At 39.0% G+C, this 24,482-nt stretch overlaps 1 protein-coding gene across 14 annotated transcripts in view; it reads left to right on the plus strand.

Moving 5' to 3' along the window:
• The window catches only part of RAD51B (RAD51 paralog B), a 349,885-nt gene that overhangs the window by 126,818 nt on the left and 198,585 nt on the right, over nucleotides 1-24,482 (plus strand). The window contains exon 9 of one of the 14 annotated variants that reach the window (XM_060762222.2): nucleotides 11,594-12,809. The exons of the other annotated variants lie outside the window; for them this stretch is intronic. Coding sequence (XP_060618205.2) covers nucleotides 11,594-11,742 — 149 coding nt within the window. The 3' untranslated portion in view covers nucleotides 11,743-12,809. Of the gene's footprint in view, nucleotides 1-11,593; nucleotides 12,810-24,482 lie in introns of those variants that run through there. 14 annotated transcript variants of the gene reach the window in all.

The following is a 24,482-nucleotide window of genomic DNA, read 5'->3' on the forward strand; positions in this document are numbered from 1 at the left end:
GCCACTGTGGTGTTGCTTTTTATGTTGTTGCTTTTTTTCAGCTTCCCTCAGACTCCCCTGATCTCCCCACAAAAAATCCACTGCCATCATTGTTTTGCACAAGCATTATAAAAAGGTGGAAGCAGTGCCTTGACAGTCAGGGATACCACATTCAACTGTTTCTAAGTCAATCCAAGTTTGGGGGATTGATTTTGGGGCATTTCCCTCTCACCTGTACATTACAATCTGAAAGCACAAATGTGGAGTGTGTAGGAAACTAAAGGTCTATGATGCTGATGGTCAGATAATTTGACTGGCAGCTTCCATAGCTCAGCCATCTCATGTAGGGGGAAATGAAAAAGACCAGATTATCCCCTGGCTGGAAAGCATCTCACATGTGTTCTTCAGACTTCCAAGTACATGCTGTGAATTAGAAAGAAATCAGTCACTTTGAAATTTTATCTTGCACTCAGCATTTGGCATATCCCTATCCTAACCTCGACTGCAGCTTTTAGAGCCCACCACATGTTTATACTGGAAATTTCTCCCTACGCATATAGAGTTTGTTCTCTTATGAAATCATGTCTTAAGGGAAGGATAATTTAAAGACATTTCCGTTTGTTATGTCTGAGCTGAACTAGACTATTAAGGCTTGTTAATGCTGGATAAACCCAAGCCCTAGAACTGCCGTACACCGTGGGTTTAGAATCTTCTGCAAATTGCATTCTGATATGATCAGCATGATTTTATCCAGGAGACACTGGAAATTTGCATGGTTTCTGTCTTTTCGACGTCTTTTAAAGGAGGTAGTGCTGGATATAATGATTAATTTTCTACTCCCCCATTATTGGAAACTTAACATGGTAGTCTTTTCTTATAAACCTTTTTTGAGGTGGAAATGGTGGTACATCATCACATGTATATATGCATTCCATCTGGTTCCTAATATCCACAGTTAGATGCAAGCTATTATTTCATACCCCTTAGAATTTTGTGCGTATCCGCATGTGGAAAGACATCATGCCAGGCCTACACAACCCTCATGCAGAATAGCAACATTGTGCAACACATGCCAGTCAATGGCTGCTGTTGTGTATGTGCAGCTCTGTTCCCGTTAGAATCATAGAATCATAGAATCAAAGACTTGGAAGAGACCTCATGGGCAATCCAGTCCAACCCCCTGCCAAGAAGCAAGAAGTTACTGTTAGTAGAATTCATCATTGTGAATAATTCACCTCTATCATGCTTATGTCACTACTAGGATGTCAGCCACAATTTATGATGCATATATCTATTCTTTGTTCTCATTTATACCCTTGTAGAAAAGACATCATATCCAAAATGGTCCCAAATAATTGGTTTATTATTTGAAACGGTCATGTTTGTTCTGTTAATATTTTAAGGGCCATTATTTTTTATGTATTTTTAATGTAAGAACATACATAGCTTTATTACAGTCCATGGACCCGCAACTGTTAAATAGATAACATACAGGAGTTAACAGATCCTGTAAATATAATGTATTTTAATGTATTTTTACTGTTGTTGACCTGTTCATGCTAATTGCTGGGCTGTGATTGTTCTTTGTTGGCATCTAATAATTGCCAATTGTAAGCTGCCTTGAGTCTCCCTTCGGGGGTTGAGAAGGATGGGATATGTTTTAAATAAATAATGCATTTTCTTGCATCTACTCTGAACGGATACTCAGGCACCATTTCTTCATGTAATTTAGAACAAAGGTAGAAGGAAATATATTGCAGGGAAACCATTCTAATATATATAATATAAATTAAATCTTAACCACATTTTGTAAGTTTGAAAGGAATCCTTTTGAAATGCACTTCCAGCAGTTGTAATCTTTATATTCCACTACATTTTCCAGAATATATAACCTGAGGTCACAGTTCATTTGTCTCTTGGGAGCAGATTTATAGCAGTCTATTGATGAAATGAAAAATGTTTTCTTCCTTGCTCCAGAGATCAATGAAGGAATCAACCAGCATTGGAAGTCATAATTTCTAAAATCTGATATTGTATTTCCAAAGTCTATTTTATTATTCAGTATGGATATAGAATAGCAAATCATTCATATCCATTTTACTCATATTTTTTCAACTTCAGCACAGAGATTTAAGTAAGGTAGGACTGTAGGATTAGTCAGGTTTAGACTGTCTCTTTTGAAATCAATTTATGCTGACCTCAGCAACAGAGTGCATATTATGTACCCAATTGCTATTACAATGAGCTGCATCAAATACCTTCCTTAATCCTTGTAGCAGGCTGTTGCTTTGTTGAACTTGGATAATTTACAGATGGATTATTAGGCTCTAAAGAAAATATTTTTGCCTTTTCTGATCTCTCTCTCATATATATATGTGAGAGAGATCAGAAAAGCGCTCCATGCAGTCATGCCAGCCACATGACCTTGGAGGTGTCTACGGACAACTCTGGCTCTTCGGCTTAGAAATGGAGATGAGCACCACACCCCAGAGTCAGACATGACTGGACTTAATGTTAGGGGACTACCTTTACCTATCTATCTATCTATCTATCTATCTATCTATCTATCTATCTATCTATATCTTTACCATGAGTATAAACATGCTTTCATTGCTTTTTATCCCAACATTGACATAATTCTGTTGGGAATATCCAACTCAGGTTTCTCTAGCCTCAAATTTGCATTCTTATATAATTCTTCTTCATGGCCCACAAAACAGGTGACGGGGGAGTGACCGTGTGTGGGATGTGAAGTAGGTAAATATGGGTTGTGTAGTACATACATAATTATGCTAAACTATGGGCTATGTAGTATGTAAATATTTAAAATGTCATGGGTATTCTACAATCTTGTGACGTATGTACACACACACACACACACACAGAGAGATCCATTTTCTAAAGAAGGAAATGCTCAGCTACTGCATTGTTGTACTCACTGACTTTCAGACATTTACCATCTTTTCTGTTTAGTTTGTGGGCTGGCAGTTTCTTTTTTAGCTTGTATGTAATTACTGTTTGTCCCTTTTCAGCAGTTATTTTCTCTCTCTGCTCATTGGATCACAAGGGAATTGCTTCAACAACCCAGCTTTATTTTCTAAAAAAATCATAGTATAATGTATTGTCGAAGGCTTTCATGGTCAGAATCACTGGGTTGTTGTAGGCTTTTTCAGGCTATATGGTCATGTTCTAGAGACATTCTCTTCTGACGTTTCGCCTGCATCTATGATAAGCATTCTCAGAGGTAGTGAGGTCTGTTGGAACTAGGAAAATGGGTTTATATATCTGTGGAATGACCAGGGTGGGACAAAGAACTCTTGCCTGTTGGAGCTAGGTGTGAATGTTTCAACTGACCACCTTGATTAGCATTTGATGGCCTGGCAGTGCCTGGGGCAATCTTTTGTTGAGAGGTGAGGATGCTTGCCATAGATGCAGGCGAAATGTCAGGAGAGAATGCCTCTAGAACATGGCCATATAGCCCGAAAAAACCTACAACAACCCACTATCATAGTATAGTTTGATATTCAGGAATTATCACATAGGTTTGTCATTTCCATGCAATACTAAAATTTATTGCTCCCTTCCCTTTACCTTAAAAAAAGGAGATAAAATTAATCACTACTTATCCATTTCCTTAATGCTAGAGTGGCACAAAGGAAATAAAATTATTTTTAAATCAAGCTACCAGATTAATAACTCTTTACTTTAACTATTTTAATTAAAAAAATCAGTACTCTAAAAGATTTGTTTTTATCCAGTCCATTTAAATGACCCTTCATGACTTCAGAAAACATTTTACGCTCTTGCCTTTTAGCTTTGCAGACTTAAATTTTAATTCATCAGTTCTTCCAAAGTTTTGTCTGCATTTCGGTTTCCTTTCAAGCATATTCTTCTCGCCTTGGACCCTGGCCAGGTTTTGTTCTTGTTTTTGGTTTTCCAACACCTTTGTGAAAACTGTGCTGCTTACTTCGACAGAGTACTCCTGTCAATACATTTTTTGTGTGTCAGGAGCTATTTGAGAAACTGCAAGTCGCTTCTGGAGTGAGAGAATTGGCCATCCGGAAGGACATTGCCCAGGAGATGCCTGGATGTTTGATGTTTTACCATCTTTGTGGGAGGCTTCTCTCATGTCCCAGCATGGGGAGCTGGAGCAGACAGAGAGAGCTCAACCCAGACTTGAATCACTGACAGTCAGCAGTCCTGCCCGCACAAGGGTTTAACTCATTGTGCCACTGGGGGCTCCTGTCAATAAATAACCCACTACTTCTGTAGCCACCTACAGTGTCTAGCAATACCTCCCAATTAAGGCCATCCATTATTAAACAAAAATGCAAGCAAAATGCAATTCCACACAAAGCTTTTTTGTGTGGACATGGGTGATTACTTACTTCCCACCACAGAACTCAAGAATGACAAACACTCAGTGTTGGGATAACAAAAGGCCACAACTTGTTTATTAATTACAAATGAGAAACAGGGTTGGCCGCCATGCATGTGTCCTGGATCAGGAATGAGGCAGCCTGCTGCTGACCGGTACCACTTAAGTACACTGGAGTTGCTTACCCCCTTGCTCGATAAGACACTGCTTCTTAAACTGTGGGTCCTGATTCAAAATAGGATCCCATTGGCTCAGTGTTGGGGTCACGAAAAATTTGGCAGCAGTAATCCTAGTGGCTGTTTTAGACATTTACACAAATCTGTTAGGAACAGTTTGCAGTGTCAACAGTGAATTCTGCAGAAAATGCTTCAGCTGTTCTTCATAAAAACAAAAATCAGCCAGTTTAGCAAGCGTTGCAAATGCTGATTTGTTATCTGTAAATGTTTGATTTTTTATACCTTTTTTAAATACCTGGAGTCATGTAAGAATTTCTCAGGCCAAAATGTGGAAAAGTGTAACAAACCCTGGATTAGCAAATACCGTACAGTTGTCAGTGGAAAAATGCCTGTGGGGGAGGAGAGATTTAGACAGAGGTACTACAGAGTTATAGGTTTTTTAATTTTAGACATTTGAATGTCTATATGCCCAGGATCTTGAATGACATTATTCATACATTAAAACATTCATTCCCAGGACTGAAGGGTTCCTTGGAACCCTGAAAGCCACAACACTTGGCTTCCACCAGGAACAAATGCTGCCAGCTAACCCTATGAAGAATGCTTCTCCATAACCACAGAATCGCATCCTCCTCCCCTCCGGAATGGTTTTTGTCAGCACTGGGCAGTTGCAAGCTCAAAATTATATCAAGTGTGTAATACAGACTGCAGACATTTTTTTTAAGGAATTTGCTCATTATTAAAATCTTTTAATTAGCTTAAGTAAGAAGCATTTAGTCTCTCCTTTTTCCTTATTCAGAACATTTTGGGACTCTTTGGTGCTTTATTTTACTTTCTCTATTCTTTATCTTCTAGTTGGTTGAAAAGGTGATTTTAAAACCATTAAAATTATGTTCTTATTATTTTGATACTTTTATTTGACTTGTTGAGTTTTCCGTGCTACCTTGGAAAAATGTTGTGGCTTGAAAGCTGACTCATAAATCTCTTAAATAAATACTATATCATAGAATCTATACATAGCTTCTCATTTTACTGTTGCATCAGAATGGACTTTGTCAAATCTTTATCATCTTGTCTTTTCTGTCTGCTTTCATGAATCTAAGGATGTGCCTGCACTATAGAATTAATGCCGTTTGACTCCACTTTAACTGCCACGGCCCAATGCTATGGAACACTAGGTTATATTTTTTCAAGGTCTTTAGCCTCCTCTGCCAAAACAGTACCCCACCAAACTGCAAATCTCAGCAATTCGTAGTATTGAGTCTTGGCAGTTAAAAGTGCTATCAAACTGTATTCTTTCTACAGTGAGATACACCCGGAGATATGTATCTTTCTCCTTGATTAGATTTGAGTACCTGTATATAAAAGCTGCAAATAAACAAACAAAAATGATTTAGACTGTCATTCAGATGTTATATGTGATTGACATTAAAAACAAACAACACTTGGAGCACTTTTTAACCAAAGCTAAATCTTTGTATATGTTGTTGATGTTAATTGCAGAGACCTTCACCGTTGTAAAGGACTCAGTGTAAATGTTCAATTAATCTGTTGAAAGCAAAGGGTCTTTAAAGTTATCTTTAAATTGCTTGTGTAATAGAATCATATGTTGTATAGGCCAAGCACTGAGCTAGTCTATAGCAATTAAATGATATTACATTATTGCATATTTGTAGAAAAGTTCATGCTCTTAAGCAATTTGTTGGGAGGAGGGTTGGGATGATGATTTAATTTATGACCTCAGCTTTTAATTAGAAATATGTGTGGCTTATCTATATTTTCTATTTGCCAGCTGAAATGGGAATGTGTGTTTTCTCAGTACTGACATTTGGGCTGGCATGACTGACTAGGTTAAGAGAACAGTTTCAGATGAAATGTTAGAATAGGGTTCTTTGTATTCTCATAAACCATCAGTATAATTTTATTCCTGGCTAGTCTGCATTTTGCAGTCCAGTGGCATGAGCAATGTGTTTCTACTGTGCCAGGAGATTGCTTAGTGGGGTTATAATTTGAAGATGCTACAAAATAGATTTGGCTCTTCCTGCTCCAGCATTGCCTGGATTTCCTTCCCTCTATTCCCCTCCTCTTTTTCTAAAGTTATACATGGCACCATGACTTGGAGGTCATTTGTTTCCCACAGTTTTACAGACTCTGTAGCAGGCGTAGGAATGATTATAATTCACGTAAGGCTGATTCATCTAAAATGATACCCTTGCTATTGCTGGGAGAGCCGAGGTATGTGCGGCTGTGTAATTGTGTGTGTGCATGTGTGCACATGACATTGAATGTGTACACATTTTCTTCTCCATATTTTCAGCACTAAGTTCTTGTCATGGAACCAATTAGATAATACCAATTTTGGGAACAGCAACAAACAGTAATTTCTCCAAGCTCTGAATACGTTACTGTCTCATTCCTGACACAGAGAAGGGATTTCTGTTGAACCCGAGGGCTGTGCTTCTACCACCAGGTTTGGTTGAGTAACTACTCAACTAGCGACCTGAGAGGAAGTCTTTTCACGGATGTGACATGTGCCTATTGCCATAATTCATCCTCTGGCATTAGAAGATTCAGACATAGAAGAGTTGGATGGCCAGGAATGTACAGTTCATAATGATAGTGATTTCTCTGGATCCCAGAAACTGGATGCAGAGCCAGTGGAGACGGCCTGGCTCCCCAGCAAGGGGTAAAGAGATGAGGAAAATTATACTGATCCCAGTTGCTGTTAAATAGGAGACATCGATTAATTAGGCACCTGGTGTTTTGAAACAGCTGGTTATAAATCTACCTGCAGTTCTCCAGCATCTCTGCTACTCATAACCCGTCTTATCTGGGTGACTGACAGTATTCTTGGGTATTCAGGGTTTTTTGACCCTGGCCTGGCTATGCTTTGACTCCTTTATGCTCTTTACTCCTTGCTGAGTTGTTCCGATTAACTACTCAATAACTCTTATACTTCAACTGTCTGGTTTCTAGGTCACTTGCTGCCTGGAAAATAGGATAATCATCATATGAGAAAAACTTGTAATATCACAAAGGACTACCACCTCACTCACTTCATAGGAAATCTGCTACAAAACAGGAGCTTTTTAATTGAATTACAGGGTCAGAGAAGAAGAAGGTGAAAACAGAAGAATAGCCTCTACCACATATTTTTCTTTCTTTGGGGTTTCTCCTAATTTCTTTGACATTCCAGGAGGTCCTCATTTTGTATTGGTGTGTTTTGTAGTGATTTAGCAGTCACGATGTCACAAGGCAAAACTATCACATGATTGTCTTGGGAAGGATAATTCAGAAGCCTTCCTCTGAGGCTGAGAGTGTGTAACTCCATCTCAAGCTTGGCTGGTGGGAACAAGAGAGCGGGCCTTCTCGGTGGCTGTCCCTTGACTCTGGAACTCCTTGCTCAGGGAAGTCAGAATGCCCCCCTTCCTGCTCTCCTTCTGGTGGTAGGCTAAAACCTTACTATGCAGATAGGCATTTAAAGATGAAGGTGTTTGATATCTAATTAGGGGATGCTATGGTTTTATTTATTTATTTATTTATTTACGACATTTATATGCCGTCCTTCTCACCCCGAAGGGGACTCAGAGCAGCTTACAAGATATATTTTAATACAATATATTATATGATTAGCATAGTACAATATCAGTATTATATATTACTATATTGCACTATACCATTATATTGTAATATTATTATTAGTAATATTAGATGTAATGTAAATATAGAATTATAATTATAATATTGTATTATTATTACTAGTATTATATTGTATAATATAATATTATATTGTATTACATTATAATATTATAAATATTATATGTTTATACAATATACTATATTATTAGTAAAGACAAGATGGAAATGTCTTCTGCTCCCCTCTGTCTTCATTCTGGTCAGAGTAGCAGTTGGTGCCAGAGGGGGGAGGCACTGGGAAGCCCTGGCCTTTGAGTATGTTTTTTATTGCTGAATATGTTTTTGATGCAGAATTTAATGCTTTGAATATATTTTAATGCTGTTTGAGTTTAATTTTGTTTCAATGTTTGTATATTTGTATATTTTAAATTGGATACCAGTGCTTTTATGTCAAACTGCTTTGAGCCCCCTTTGGGTAGATAAAGCGGGGTATAAATAAATCTAACAACAACAACAACAACAACTTACCTTAGGACAACTTACCTTAGAACAGGGGTTCTCACCTGTGAAATCCTAACAGCTGGTAAACTGGCTGGGATTTCTGGGAGTTGTAGGCCAAAACATCTGGGGACCCACAGGTTGAGAACCACTGGCTTGGAATAACTTGGTGGGTTTCCATGGTCATGCAGGAAGTTGGATCCTGGTCTCAAGTAACAGCCCAGCCAGTGCTCAAACCACTATACCACAGTGCCTGTCAGTCAGTAAAGAAGAACTACCATGTTATATGCCTGTGAAATGTGGACCCTCTACAGACGTCATACTCAATGATTCCATCAGCATTGTCTCTGAAAAATCCTGCAGATCTCTTGAGAAGACAGGTGGACAAATGTCAGTGTGATGGAAGAAACAAAGGCCACCAGCAATGATTCTCCGCCATCAACTCTGCTGGATTGACCACGTTGTCCGAATGCTCAATCACTGTCTCCCAAAGCTGTTACTCTACTCCCAACTGAAGAACGGAAAATAGAAGGTTGGTGGATAGCAAAAGAAATGTATAGATGGGCTTAAAGCCAATCTTAAAAACTGTTGCATAGACACTGAGAACTGCATAGACACTGGGAAGCCCTGGCCTTTGCTCTAACTGGATGACAGCTGTTACCAACAGTGCTGTGGAGTTAGAAGAGGCATGAATGGAAGGCTAAAGGGAGAAACTCGTCAAGAGAAAGGCTTGTCTAACTGACTGGTACCGCCTTCCATCTGGAAACCAATGTCCTCACTGTAGAAGACCATGTGGGTCAAGAATAGATCTCCACAGTCACCTATGGACCCACCACCAAAACCCTATGCTTGGAAGGTCATCATACTTGTACACGAGCGATGGCCAATGAGATGACTAAGATATGACTTTGGATATCTGCAGTTTGGCACACCTCTATTGAACTGTTCTGATTTCTCCTCCAATTAGTAGATCTTAGCAAGAATTGCCTGTTATTCAGGTGCCTTAATTACTTCCTGCTCTGCTTGGACTGGGATTGTTCTAAGTTACCCCAGTGCTTCCTGTTCTCTCCCTTTCAACCATTGGTTGACAAGTATTTTGAGTTATGATCATTTGTTATGTAATACAGTAGTAGCCATCAGCATTTATCTCGTAATTTTGGTGTCTAACCTGTCAGTCTCAATCTAATGTAGTTAGAGTAGTAAAATGTTCCAAATACTCGCAAAGTTGTAAGATTAGTAAATTTACAGCAGGACTGTTGTTTCACTATCTGGTTCAAACTTCGGAGATTATTCTTATGTTGCTGATGCATTAATGAATTTTTTTTCTTGGCTCTAGAAGATATTCCTAATGAAACAAAAGGCTATTGGTAATACAATATTTCATAGTTGTGGATTTGTTTGAGACCCTCTCCTTTTCAACTGAGTACAATAATTGGAAAACATCTAATGGCCTTGAGGCTTTTACAAAGTAAAAAGTAAAAAACAATGTCATTTGTAACTTGGTTGCCTAAATTAGCAGGCGGTTTCTATTGTGTACCCTTTCATTCTCAGGTTCCTTTTATGACTCTTCTGTTTGAAGAGTCATAAAATGGTATAAGGTTTAAGCTCCTACTGGAAACCAGAATATAGGCTTGTGAACTGTGTTTTAAAGAAATAATGTCACTACAAGGGTTGTAGTTACATAGATATTTCTTTTAAATTGCAAGTTGATATTTAAATTCTGGCACAATTCTCATATTTACCTGTTTTTTCGGGGGGGGGGGGGATTTAAAGTCAATACAAATTCAATTTTGATCATATGCTTCCTATGGGGAACATTTTTTAGAATACAAAGCTCCCATTGGAAATTTAGTCTTTTTATCATGCCAAGGTAACAGCTGTCATTACCAAGAACAATTAACCAATGGGAATGTAAGGATCAGCTTTGACTTCAACAAAAGTGAATGTGGAAAATGGCAGTTTCAAGCCCATTTGTTTATGGCATGATATTTTTTCAAACACCAAATTATCCTTGACGTGACTCAACCGAAAAACATTAGAGCTGGCATCCTGTTGGGGAATTATAATAGCACAAATCAGATATCGTATCGACTACTGTAGAAACTAGATAAAAACCAGTTAGCCTTAAAAGAGCTGTCACATTCCCTTTTTTCTCCCCCTCTACTCCTGTTCATGTTGCAAGAGGATAACACAACTACTTTTTTGAAAATGACCCAACTTAGTCTCCACTGCCTGCCAGAAACTTAGAAGAGACGAAACCAACTTGATCTCCCTTAAGAGAAAAGTTATGGTGTAGGTATACAGAAGGCCCTATGACATGTATCTAGCCACATCTATCAGCCTAACTTCACTGGGTGGTGGTATATGTAACAGGGCCTCCATCAATGAAGTTAAATTTCAGACACACTCTTATGTGTACGTTTCAAAAACAATACTCCTATGCTATTTAGGGCTTTATGGGCCTGAATTAGTCTTGAAAACAAACTAAAAGCCTGTCCAGTTCTTGTAAGATTGATAGTAATTATATGGTCTTAAATTGCACACCTGAAAACAATCTGGTTGCAACATTTTGTATTAGATGCTGAATACGTTTCAAGTGCAGCCCCAAGTAAAGCATATTGTAATGCACTCAGTGTGGGCTGCCCTTGAAAAGCATTCAACAGCTAGTTCAAAATGTGACAGCCAGACTGTTATCAGATATGCAGACTGTTATCAGTTGTGATTAAGGCATTAAGTAGTCAAATTGAGAGGTGGTTAAGACAACTACATGTATCCAGATCTGCCCTTCCTAGGATTTGGTGCAATAAATGAATCTGGGCAAAGCTACTTTGTGTGCTTAAAAGATAAAATATAAAAATGCTACATTATCAATATGAGAATTACATTTTAGTTTAGTCTTTTAAAATCAATTTCATTTGTACTTTAGAATCTGTGGATATGGAGGGACAACTATGTTTATCCCCTCTACATGGGGCTGCCCTTGAAGACGGCCCAGAAACTTCAATTGGTCCAACGCTCAGCAGTCAGACTTGTAACTGGGGCGAATTACAGAGAGCGATCAACCCTCCAGTTTAAGGAGCTCCATTGGCTGCTGTTTATCTTCCGGTCCCAATTCAAGGTGCAGGTTATCACCTACAAAGCCCTGAACAGTTTGGGACCCACCTACCTTTGTGACCGCATCTCCTACCACAAAACTGCATGATCTCTTCGATCCTCTGAAGAGGCCCTTCTCTTGCCCCTTCCTCTATCGCAGACTCATCTTATGGGAATGAGGGAGAGGGCCTTTTCCGCTATGGTCCCCTGCTTTTGGAATTTGCTGCCTAGGGAGATCAGGCAAGCCCCCATCCTAGCTGTTTTTAAGAAAGATCTAAAAACCTGGCTCTTCCACTGTGCTTTCAGAGAATGACCACTCAACCCATCTGGTTGTTTTAGCCTATAGCTGCCCTCAGAATAAAGCACCTTCCCGCCCCTAAAATGGCTAAATCCCATGGCACCTCCCTGTCGGGCTTCTCCCCATCAAATGCATTTTCATCTCACCTAGGGTTTTAACTTTTTAACATTTTACCTCATTCATTTGGCCCGCCCTTTGTGTCTGGTTTTATTATACTGTTTTATATTGTCGATTTTATTTGTTATTTCATATTTTGTTATGATGTATTTTGTTATTGTGTGTTTATTATGTTGTATTATTTTAGGCTTGGCCTCATGTTAGCCACCCCGAGTCCCCTTTGGGGAGATGGTGGCAGGTTATAAATAAAGATTATTATTATTATTATTATCCATAGACACTGTTTGGTAACACTAATAGATATCCTTGTCCTCCATGCATTTGTCTAATTTCTTTTAAATCTGCCCATATTGATGAGGGTTTTTTTAATGTCTTGCAATAGAGAACCTATTTTTGTGATATTCCTGCCTTTCCCCCAGATATTCCTGTCAGGCAATATTACTTTTCTGAATTTCTCATTCCCCAGCTTCAGTGGTTCTAGTATTCCAGGAAAAGCAACTTTTCTCCACATCCACTTTCTCCATACCGTGCGTTACTGTATGCGCTTCTCTTGTGTCTCTGTTCATTTGCCTTTTTTTCTGCATTAAACAGCACCAAAAATTGTAACCTCCCCTATAAAGGAATTGTTCCACACATTTAATCAATTTAGTTGCCTTTTTTCTGCAAATGTTCCTTTTTATTGTGTGTCAGCAGTGACTTGAGAAACTGCAAGTTGCTTCTGGTGTGAGAGAATTGGCTGTCTGCAAGGATGTTGCCCAGAGAATGCCCGGATGTTTGGATGTTTTACTATTTTTGTGGGAGGCTTCTCTCAAGTCCCCGCATGAGAGCTGGAGCTGACAGAGGGAGCTCAACCTGCTCTCCCTGGATTTGAACCGCTGACCTTTCGGTCAGCCATCCTGCTGGCACAAGGGTTTTCCATTACTACAATATCTTGTTTTGAAATGCAATAAATAGAATTGTACACAGTATTCCCAATGTGATTGCACCAGAGATTTATATAAAAGCTTTATTTTCCTTTCCTATTTATCCCCAGCATGGAATTTCCCCTTTTCACAGCTGCTGCATACTTGGTCAAGGTTTTCATCAAGTTTTTCCACCAGAACCACAAAATTGTTGTACTAATCACTCACTCCGATCTCCAGATACATGGTGTTGGGATTTTTGTCCTATGCTTGCACACATTGGATGGCATTAGCCATTCTTAATGCCACTGTTTGTAGAAAACCTCCTGGAAATCACTGTCAGGTTTCATTTTGACAATTCTCTGAAAACCTTGAAGTATCCAGCAGTTTTGTTAATGTGGTTCAAGGCTGCGTGGTGCCGAGTCAGCTCCATGTGTTGTAAAAATGGCCAAGGAGCTGATTTGTCCTCCCTACTCCACCAGTTAACTTCAGCATGTATTTTTTAAAAAAATAGATCTAAAAGTTTGCCACAAAAATGAAAATTCCCGGAAAGTGGAATCTAGAAAAGAGAAAAATAATGTATTTTTGAAGGTGAAGAGAACAGAAAAAAGTTCTATAAGAACGTGGCCATACAAGTAATCTCTAAAAAGTTCCAAAAATGTTTTGTTTACTTGTACAAGGTTGTTTCATTTCATATGTACATGTTGCTTGTTTGGAATGAAAGTTGTGCTGAAACATTTTGAATTGCTCTTCTTTTTGTGATGTAGGAATCTACCCTTATTCTTTTCATGTTAACGTCTACCTCTGGTATCAATTTTTTGTTAAAGAAGTAATGTTCAGGAACAGATCTACTCCATTAACAGTTATGCCAATATGGTGGGTTCCTTTTGAGATGATTTGGATGAAAATGACTGGACTTAATTAGTAAGCATCAGCTTCCATCCTTATACATTGATAAGATCAGTGGGTCCCTACTATTGATTTAAACATTTAAAATGCATTATCTGTCATCCTTCATTTCAAAGGAGATAATTACATGTGTTTTATGCAATCCAAATCATTTGGGTGAGCAATTTGCTCTTTATATCTTCTCAGGCATGGCCATTTAAATAAATAACATTTCCCCCTTTTAAACAGTCAGAACCTTAAAGTCTAAGTCTTCAAAGCTTGGTGTTCAATTTGTTGCATTTAGAAGGGCCAGCATCTGATTTAAGCCTGGAAAGTAAATTGCTTCTCACCTCCCGTAGAGAATGTCTCTATGGGTCAGGGTTGAAATCCTTGGCAAAGAACGCAAAAGGAAGTTTGCATCAGAGCTGCCTTCACCACATCTGGCCTTGTGAATAAATAGGACATTTATTTCTCAGTACAGCCAAATATCTGACATACAGGACTGCAAATATTCACACACCCCGCTGTTGCCCCCCTGTGTCTCAAGTATTTTTGAGAGGGTTTTAAAAGTCAACAAAGAAGAACAAGTTACCATATTCACTTGGCTCCCATGACAAATTCAAGAAAAAAAGAGACCAAAGAGACTTTCAAAATAGTATAAAATATGTGTTTGTAGCTGATTGGTTGCCCAGCCACTGCTTTAAATCCCGCAACATCTGTCCTGTAATTCAAACACCCTGGGAGCACTGTCTTTTAAGCTGGAGGCACACTTTTTCTCAAGACAAATGTTGATTGTTTCCTAAAGCAGCATCTTTACATGTTATTCTGTGCTAAATGATTCTTTGCCCTATTTCAAATGTTCTCTGGTTTTGGAGGATGAATGTCGTAGGAGAGCCAAATATAGTTGAAAGCATTTATTAGGATGACCCTAAATATGGTTATTAATTCAATCGGGTTACAGTATCATTTGAAAAAAGATATTTTGCTGGTTTCTGAATTTCTGCCTAATAATGTTTTGCCCATTGTTTGAGGATTTTTATAGCCTTGTATATTTGTCACTTTAAACAACACAAAACAAAGGTCTTATAAGCTGTTTGTTTGTGTGTTTCATTTTCCATGGCGGTGGGGGGGGGGACGGGACACATACATAATAAAAATAGCAGAATGACACAAAAAATAAACTCCAAAACATCCCTTCAAAGCATAATAAATTAAAAGCAGCAGTAAAAACAGCCATTAGTAAGACAAAATAAATATAAGGGCAGAACAGAGAAGGCAATAAATCTTTAAAGTTATTTGAAATAATAAATATAGTAAAAATAAAGGAATAAAAAGTCTTGGCCTGGTGCCAAAAGGTCTACAAGGTGGTTGTGAGGCATAATTCTCTAATGTTTGCATCCCACAGTTTAGGGCAAGGGTGGACAAAATGTGACCCTTTTCCATCAGTGGATCCAACACTTTTCCATCCCAGGATCCCACTTCTGTGACCTCAAGTTCCCAAACCCTGCAAACAAAAGGGGTGTGATTTTCAGGTAACGTTTTCCCTAAAATCACCCAGAAAGCATTTCATATGAAAATGTTGTAAATATCAAGACATTTCTCTCCAAGCACTCCAGAATGCTATACTGCCACCTAATACTTCCATTTTATTTTGCCATCACTTTTAAAATAGCGACAGGAAGAGATGTTCCTTCATCTCCCTGTTTTGAGATGGTCTGCAGAGGAAAACAGACATTTGGACTTGTGATGGGGTACAGCTCATAAACAACTTAGGAGAAAATTAGCCCCAATCTCTTGATGGTTGCCCATCTCTGGTTTAGGGACTATCATTTGAGTAACTATCTGCTGAATCCTAGGTATACATAGAAACCAAAGAGACTGGGCAGGAACATATCAGAACACATGATCCTTTAGATCAGTGTTTCCCAGCCTGTGATCCTCCAAGTGTTTTGGACTTCAACTACCATATATCCCAACCAGCTTACCAACTGTTAGGACCTGTGGGAGCTGAAGTCCTAAACACCTTGAGGACCAAAGGTTGGGAACCGCCCCTTTAGACAATACTTGCATGGCTCCGTAGAGCAAACCATCTAGTTGAACTGAACCTAGAAATGAATCCGTGAAGATGATATATCAGTGGGAAAATCTGATCATTGTTGCCATATTCTGTATTTATTGGAATTTCTAAAGATTAAGACACATTATTGGGAGATATTACAGTAGGATTGTAGGTCGTGAGCCAGCCCACATTGGTAAAAGTCACCCCTGGAAGCCATTCATGTTTGTGGCTTGAGAGACAAAACTGGATCTACAGGGACCTGGAAACTACAGTTTCATCCTTTCTTGCCAAGATCCAGTTTAACAGCACTCTTCTTGGTAGATGAAGCCACCTCCAAAAAATCTCCCTTTTACCTTTATTGTTCACCAGTTTACTTCCTCATATAGTCCATTACTGTGGCCAAGCACTAATTAAACATTGTTATTGCTTCATCTGAGTTTGATATAAAACAGATGCATGTATGTTTGAACAGAAAAAAGTGCGTGCTCTAATGTTCATCTTGTGAAGTAAGAAAATGCAGTGTCCCAATCATTTTTTTAAAAAACTTAAACTTTTAAAAGAGGGCTTTTATGAAGATGGTGCGTGACATTTCTAAATGATTTTCCTCTCCTGTCATAACACTGAGGCATCCCATGCTGTCGCTCTGAAAGGAGTGATTATGCAATCGGATGGCATTGCTTCATTTTCCCCTTCACTGAAAACCACTTCCAAAAAATGGAAGAGTTAAGTACATCCGTATGTTTTCCACATTGGAATTAATGACAATTTAACTCACTTAGTCAGGATTGTGTAAAATGTCTGTTGCTGGAGGTATTCTATTCTGCAGTTGAGTACATATGGCATTATTTTATGTACGCTTGTCCCAGCCTTCATTTTGGAAGGCTCTCATTCATAGACGGCCGACAGGGAGCTCTGGTGTGAGCTGGTCCATGAGGTCACGAAGAGTTGGAAGCTACGGAACGAATAAACAACAACTCATTCATAGTATCATCATAAGTCGAAATCAAATTGATTTTAAAATTGTTTAATAATAATAAAAATCATCATCTTTTATTTACATCTCACCACCATCTCCCATAGGGACTCAGGGCAGCTCACAAAACACTAAAGGTATGACATGCAAAATACAACAAGTTCAAAACAAAACATACGAGTAGACAATTAACAATCAACACAACATCATGAATTCACACTACCCCCGGTAAAAACAATAAAATACAGCAATTGCTGTAGATAAAACAGCAGTAGTTTATCTCGGAAGTATAAAATACTAATAAAGAATCTAATAATAATAATAGTAATAGTAATAATAATAATAATAATAATAATAATAATAATAAACAACTTTATTTATAACCCACTACCATCTCCCCAAAGGGGACTCGATGCGGCTAACATGAGGCCAAGCCCAAAATAATACAACATAATAAACACACAGTAACAAAATACATCATAACAAAATATAAAATAACAAAATCAACAATATAAAACACGTATTAAAACCAGACACAGAGGGCGGGCCAAATATGTGAGGTAAAATCTAAAGGTCCTCATATATATTATTAGAGATTCTAAACATGATTGAAAGCTTGTTAGCAAAGCCAGGTCTTTAATTGTGTGCGGAAGGTTTGGATCATTGTTGCCATACTGTTTTGAAGCACATCTTCATATTTTAAAAAAACCTGCTATCTGAATTAGAAAAACTGCTATCTGAATTACAACTATTTCAGGTTTGGAGGGCACAACAGTAGGGAGTAAGTAAGTTTAAATGATTCCATTGTGGAAGTATGTAAGCGATGATTATAATTGGAAAAGTTCACCTTATTAGGTTAGCATCCACATTGAATGTTCCCTTCGTTGAAAATTCAAATCTGCTATTCTTTGAATTGTTTCAATTTGTAAATGAAGTTGTCACCTTTATGTGTGTTTGCAAAAATATGATGAAATTCCAAAATAACTGAGTATGAGCAAGAAGCAGAACATGAATTTTTGAGTCTAAACAAAACAGTGGAAATAAACATATATTTATATGTTTTGTAATTCCTGAAAAATGTACAATAATTTGTTTGGTTTAGTGGTATCATGTCTTAGTAGAAAATAACTATCCCCACGTTATAATGGAAATGACCTCCATTGTGATTCATTCCAGAAGCATTTTTAATCCAAAACAGAATATCTGTTTATTGTTGTTGCTGTTGTTTAACTGATTTTGTCATTTTGAATGCCTCCCTCTCTGTTTTCTATATACTTTCCGCTGCAGTTAAAAGGAAGATAAAGTAATATAATGGGAGTAATCAAGAAAAAAATTAAATTTTGTACATTTAAAATTTATTTATTTATTTATTTCATTTCTTGCATTTCTACCCCGTCCTTCTCAACCCCTGAAGGGGGATTCAGGACAGCTTACAATGGGCCCCATTCCGAAGCCATTACATAACAAATTACAAAATTAAAAACAAAATTAGACATAAAAGCATAATTAACAATACATAAGCCATAGTTAAAACAGTAAAATAGGAGTGCTGTAACATAAAAACACATCACGAAGAATAATTTAAAATAAATATTTGAAGATTTCAAAATTTACAGTACTTCTATATAGCTCTTAATCTTTATTTAAAAAAGAATAATCTACAAGTGTCACAAAAAATGAAGATTATATGGAAGAAAAAACAAAATAGTTTTTAAAAGTGTAACATTCTGTGCCATAGATGTATAATTAGCTTGTTCAAAATGTAGTCTATAATGCAAATTAGTATGAAATATACACACCAATATGTGTGTGTATGTGTTGCACCATGTGGCACTTGCAGAGAAGTAGCAGCCAATAATGAAAAGGTAGTGACATCCCTGGCCTATCCCCTATTCGGATATCAGCCAGCACGCCAATGACTTAAAGAAAGAAATAGTTATATAAGATCTACAGAGATACTTGCAGGAACACTTCAGCAAGTCAGAGTCCAAAACTGGCAGCCAAAAACCTGGAATCTCAAGCCATGGCGGATACTAAATGAGAGACTCCCCCTGGGCATACAGAAGACTGGGTGACTTGGAAGGCACTAAACAGACTGTGCTGTGGCACCACAAGATGCAGAGCCAACCTTAAGAAATGGGGCCACAAAGTGGAGTCCAGGACATGCACGTGTGGAGAAGAGCAAAGCACAGACCATCTATTACAATGCAACCTGAGTTCTGCCACATACACAATGGAGGACCTTCTGATAGCAATACCAGAGGCACTCCCCAGTGGCTAGTTACTGATCAAAGGACATTTAGTCAAATGCAATTTTTTAAACTTTGTGTTTTTAAAATACATTACAACTGTACTCTTGGTTCACTTCTGATATCTATGTATATAATAAAAGTCAAAACTTGTATGCAGAGGACAAAAGTGTGGCGGGAGGAGTATGTGCCAGCGTTCTGATTGGCTGCCGCTGTGGTGCTATTTGCATATGGTCTCTGATTGGCCAGCTTCAATAGGAGCCCCTGGTGGAGAAAAGAGTTCATGGCAGAAACGGGGACATGAGAAGGAAATTTGCATATGGTCTCTGATTGGCCAGCCTCAATTCCAAGATTCCGAGATGACAAAGAGAGGAAAGGAAAAGGCCAGGGGCTGAGTCAGACAATTACCAATACAGACCAAACTTGGCACACAGAGCCTGCAAGACCCACTCGACATCCTACTGCAGTTTGGAGGAGGATGAACGATGGATGATGGGACTTGCAGTGCCATCACTCACATTCTGAGACCGCTGTTAACCTCATCCAATGACTGATCAGGACCAAACTTGGCACATAGACCTCTCATGACCCACTTTACGTCCTGGTGTGGTTTGACCAGGGATGGACCATTGATTATGGGACTTGCACTACCTCTGCTCAGTTCTTGAGACCACTGCAACCCTCATCCAATTACCGATAAAGACCAAACTTGGCACAATGAGTCTCCATGACGCACTCTACATCCTGGTGTGGTTTGGAGGAGGATGCACCATGGATGATGGGACTTGCAATACCTGCACTCCCTTCCTAAAACCATTATAACTGCCAACAATGATGGATCAGGACCACAATTTACACAGAGAGCCCGCATGACCCACTCTACATCCTGGTGCGGTTTGGAAGAATTTGACAATGGATGATGGGACTTGCAGTCGCTTCACTCACTTCCTGAGACCCTTGCCAATGACTGATCAAGACCAAACTTGGCACAGAGAGTCCCCATGACCCTCTCTACATCCTGGTGTACTTTCGAGGAGGACAGACCATGGATGATAGGACTTCAAGTACCTCCACTCTCTTCCCAAGACTGCTGCAACCCTCATCTAATGTCCAAACAAAACCAAACTTGGCACACAGAGCCCCCATGACCCACTCTACATCCTACTGCGGTTTGGAGTAGGGCATACCATGGATGATGGGAGTACCCCTACTCGCTTTCCGAGACTGCTGCTACCCTCAACAATGACTGAACAACACCAAACTTGGCACATAGATCTCTCATGACCCACTTTACGCCATGGTGTGGTTTGACTGTGGATCGAGCATGGATTATGGGACTTGCAGTATCTTCGCTCAATTCCTGAGACCACTGCAACCATCATCCAATTTCCGATAAGGACTAAACTTGGCACACCGGGTCTCCATGATGCACTCTACATCCTGGTGCGGTTTGGAGGATGATGCACCATGGACGATGGGACTTGCAGTTCCTTCACTCACTTAGTGAAACTACTGAGACCCTCATCCAATGACTGATGAAGACCAAACTTGGCACACAGAACCCCCATGGCCAACACAACATTCTGGTGAGGTTCGGGGGAGAACAGACTATGGATGATGGGACTTCAAGTACCTCCACTCACTTCCCAAGACTGCTGCAACCCTCATCTAATGACCAATCAAGACCAAACTTGGCACACAGAGCCCCCATGAGAGACTCTACATCCTGGTGCTGTTTGGAGGAGGACAGACAATGGATGATGGGACTTGCAGTACCTTCACTCACTTTCTGAAACCACCGTGACATTCATCCAAATACCAATAAAGACCAAACTTGGCACTGAGAGCCCCCATGGCCAACCCAACATTCTGGTGATGTTTGAGGGAGACTATGGATGATGGGACTTGCAGTACCTTAACTCACTTTCTGAGACTGCTGTGACTCTCATCCAATGACTGATGAAGACCAAACTTATCACACAGAGCCCCCATGACCCTCTCTCCATCCTGGTGTAGTTTGGAGGACGATGGACCACAGACGATGGGACTCACAGTACCTTCACTAACTTCCTGAGACCACTGCGAGCCATATAAATAACTGATCAAGACCAACCTTGATATACAATTCCTTTCTCTAATAACCCGGGCAGCACCGGGTCCCCAAGCTAGTGATAAATAAATGCCAATATGTCAAGTGATTTGTCATAAGAATGGTTTGATGTAATCATGTCTAAACATTTTAATGACATAAATCTCATTTGAAAGTGACAAGGATGTTTGTAGATGTTGTAACAGATCAGTTAATGTCTTTATATCTCATATTTTAAAACTCCCACTGTCCTTATGGCAGCCTAAAACTGCAGCAGGCAACAGATGTCAATGGAATGTGTGGGAATATACTTTGGGGACACCTGTCTTGAAATGTGGAAGACAGATCCAGTCTGCAAGCACAACTTCTTACATTAGTTTTAGCCATATATTCTTTCTCTTGCTCAGACATGATCTTTGCTAAAATAAGAGTTATGATGTAATATCAGATTGAGGCATTCTAAAGAAATGTGTGATAGTAAGATGCATTTATTATTTTAATTGATACTTCCTTTTTTCTCTAAATGGTTTGGACCAAATTGTCTTATGTTCCACTGCAATTAACATAGCAGTATATACAGCATGACCAATTCTAGCATTTGAAAATGTTGAGTCATTTTTAGTTGTAGACTGATTTGATCCATGGCAGCTGGTGCCCATTGAGAATGGCAATTGGAAGCAGGGCCAAAACCAAAGCCAATGCTATTCAAAATTTAACTCAATTTGGTTTTATCTCTAGCTCCCATTCTTAATATATAACTAGACTAGATCTTTTACTGTGGTTCATGTTTAAGTGCACCTGCTAGAGGAAAAAAAACTTTGGTTCCATATGTTGTGATATTTCTCCTCAAGGATAATGAAGTCAGCATATACTCTTTGCATTCAGGTCTTATAATCTGGCCTTCCCTTTGCTTTTGAAAACCCTTCTTTGTCAAGAAAAAAACCCCTGTAGTCTTTATATAGACTGTTTTGCCTGTCCACAGTGGAGGAATGCTTCCATATACTCCTGCACCAATCGTAAATGTGAAGAGAGAATGTGGTTGTAGAAGGCCTGAACCTGGTGGAACTTTTTAATAGGCTACCCTCTGCCACTGACAGTCAGAATAAATCCCATAGCCAGGCAAAAATGCATGGGGCCAGCAGTTCCTTCTGAGAAACTACAGCTTTTGTAGAGTGCAATTGGACCAAAGAAATGGGTGGCTCACATCTTCCCCATGGCAGGTCTTCCTTCTTAATTTACTTTGAACATGTTGTTTCCAGTTGTACATTTATGGAAACCAGAAAGTGGGATGAGTCTTAGATCTTGATTTCTAGGCTGGAGCAGGATGTTGTGGATCATAGGTTGCATGAGGATCTGCAGGACTTAGTTGCTGACTTTGGCTATAATAATCCTAGTCCCATCTATATCTATCTCACACATCAGAGAGCGGGAAAACTTATTCTGTATCAGTCAAATAACCTGTATTTGAAACTCCTACATGTCTGTAGCTAAATGCAATAAACAAACAAGACTCTCTGCCCCCAAATATGGACCAGCTGTTTGATGTATTAATGTGGCCTGAGTGCATGTAGCATTGCGCTATGAATATACTGCTTCAGATACTGACACTATCAATGCCTAGGTTTCGTTCTCTCTCTTTTATACCACTAGTCATGCACTGTGATGCATGAAAGATGACTAGTGTGATTATATGGTATTTATTTTATGTAGACCGCGAGATACAAGAAGGGGCCATTAATGTTTCTATGTTCTGAATTGGGGAGGTTATTAGTGGTCCAAATATCCTTGCTTTAGGATGGATACCTCCAACATTTAATTAAGTTTTCCTTGTCTTTTTGGGAACTGCTAAGAGAAATAAAGGAAGAAAAATCAGTCAAGAGTCTTGTTCCCTCCAAGAATTCTGTGTCTTTTTGTATGCATAAAGCTCCTAGCACTATTCATGGCTGCAATTGTTTGCTCTCTCCCTCAGTTGAAATAGCTGTGGCTTCAGGGTCTCCTACTCTGGGAGCACGGGAAAATCTGCTAGGTTTTACTCATAAAAATGGCCACATAGAACACTGCTGTATTGGTCAATGTGCCCCTTCTCCAGGAGGAAAATATTCCAGGTTAGGGAAGTGTTTGACCAAACACAAGTCCTTCTCAAAGACAGGTGGGTTCTGAAAGCCTAATGTTTTACTGCATCATTGCCATTTTACACTGTGCACTTGAAGGAAGGAGGGGAACAATTACAGTTTTCAGGCTTTCAAGAAAATGCCAGGATTGTGAAGTAGAACTCGAACATCAGTGAATAACAGCAGTAAATGAAAAGATAAGCAAAAAGAAAAAGGGCAAGGAGAGCACAGCGTCCACTATTATTTTCTTCAGGGAAGTTAACACTGAAACCTGTCACTATCTCTAGCTAGACAGCTATTAGAACTACCATATAAAAGGGAGGTGTGTGTGCATTCACCTATGTACACACAGGTATATATATGCATTATGTGTTATAGAGGTGGGTATTTTTTCCAGAGCTTAACAAGCTGGACATCCCCAATTTTTTAATGCTGTGAAGAAAAAGAAATGTTTAACAATGGCTTAAGAACAAGGGACCCAGGTAAAATTCACACATATTTCTTGCCATCTGTAGTAAATATACATTTTGAAAATAAAAGACTGGTGCTGACAACCATCCCCATAGCATTCCAAATTGTGAAGGAGTTGAGATGTACATAAGTGTGCACCTTCATATCCATGGATCCAGCCATTTATATCTCGACATTTTTTTAAAAAAAATGCCTTTTAATGTAAGGAACATCATTTTACTATACCATTGTATATATGTAATGAGTCTTGAGCATCCTGGAAACAAACCACAGTGAATAGCAAGGACCTGCTGCATTTTTTAATCTTTACTGTCTAGAATTTGGATTTTGATAAGTGCCTTAAATATACCCAACATCATCAGATGATAAGAACTGTTACTTTAATATGGTAGTAGAATCCCTCCCTATGAAATCTCTCTCTCTTTGTGATACAAGCACACACCAACCTTCATTCACCCCACTTGTTAGCAGTGTGAGTCCCATTGAACAGCCAGTAATTAACTCTCCCAGCCCCATGTTTGGGGGAGAAGGGGAGAGAGGGCTATCTCTGTGCTGTGCACACTAG

This window comes from Anolis sagrei, chromosome 1 (genome assembly GCF_037176765.1).
Source record: "Anolis sagrei isolate rAnoSag1 chromosome 1, rAnoSag1.mat, whole genome shotgun sequence".
NCBI lineage: Eukaryota > Metazoa > Chordata > Lepidosauria > Squamata > Dactyloidae > Anolis > Anolis sagrei.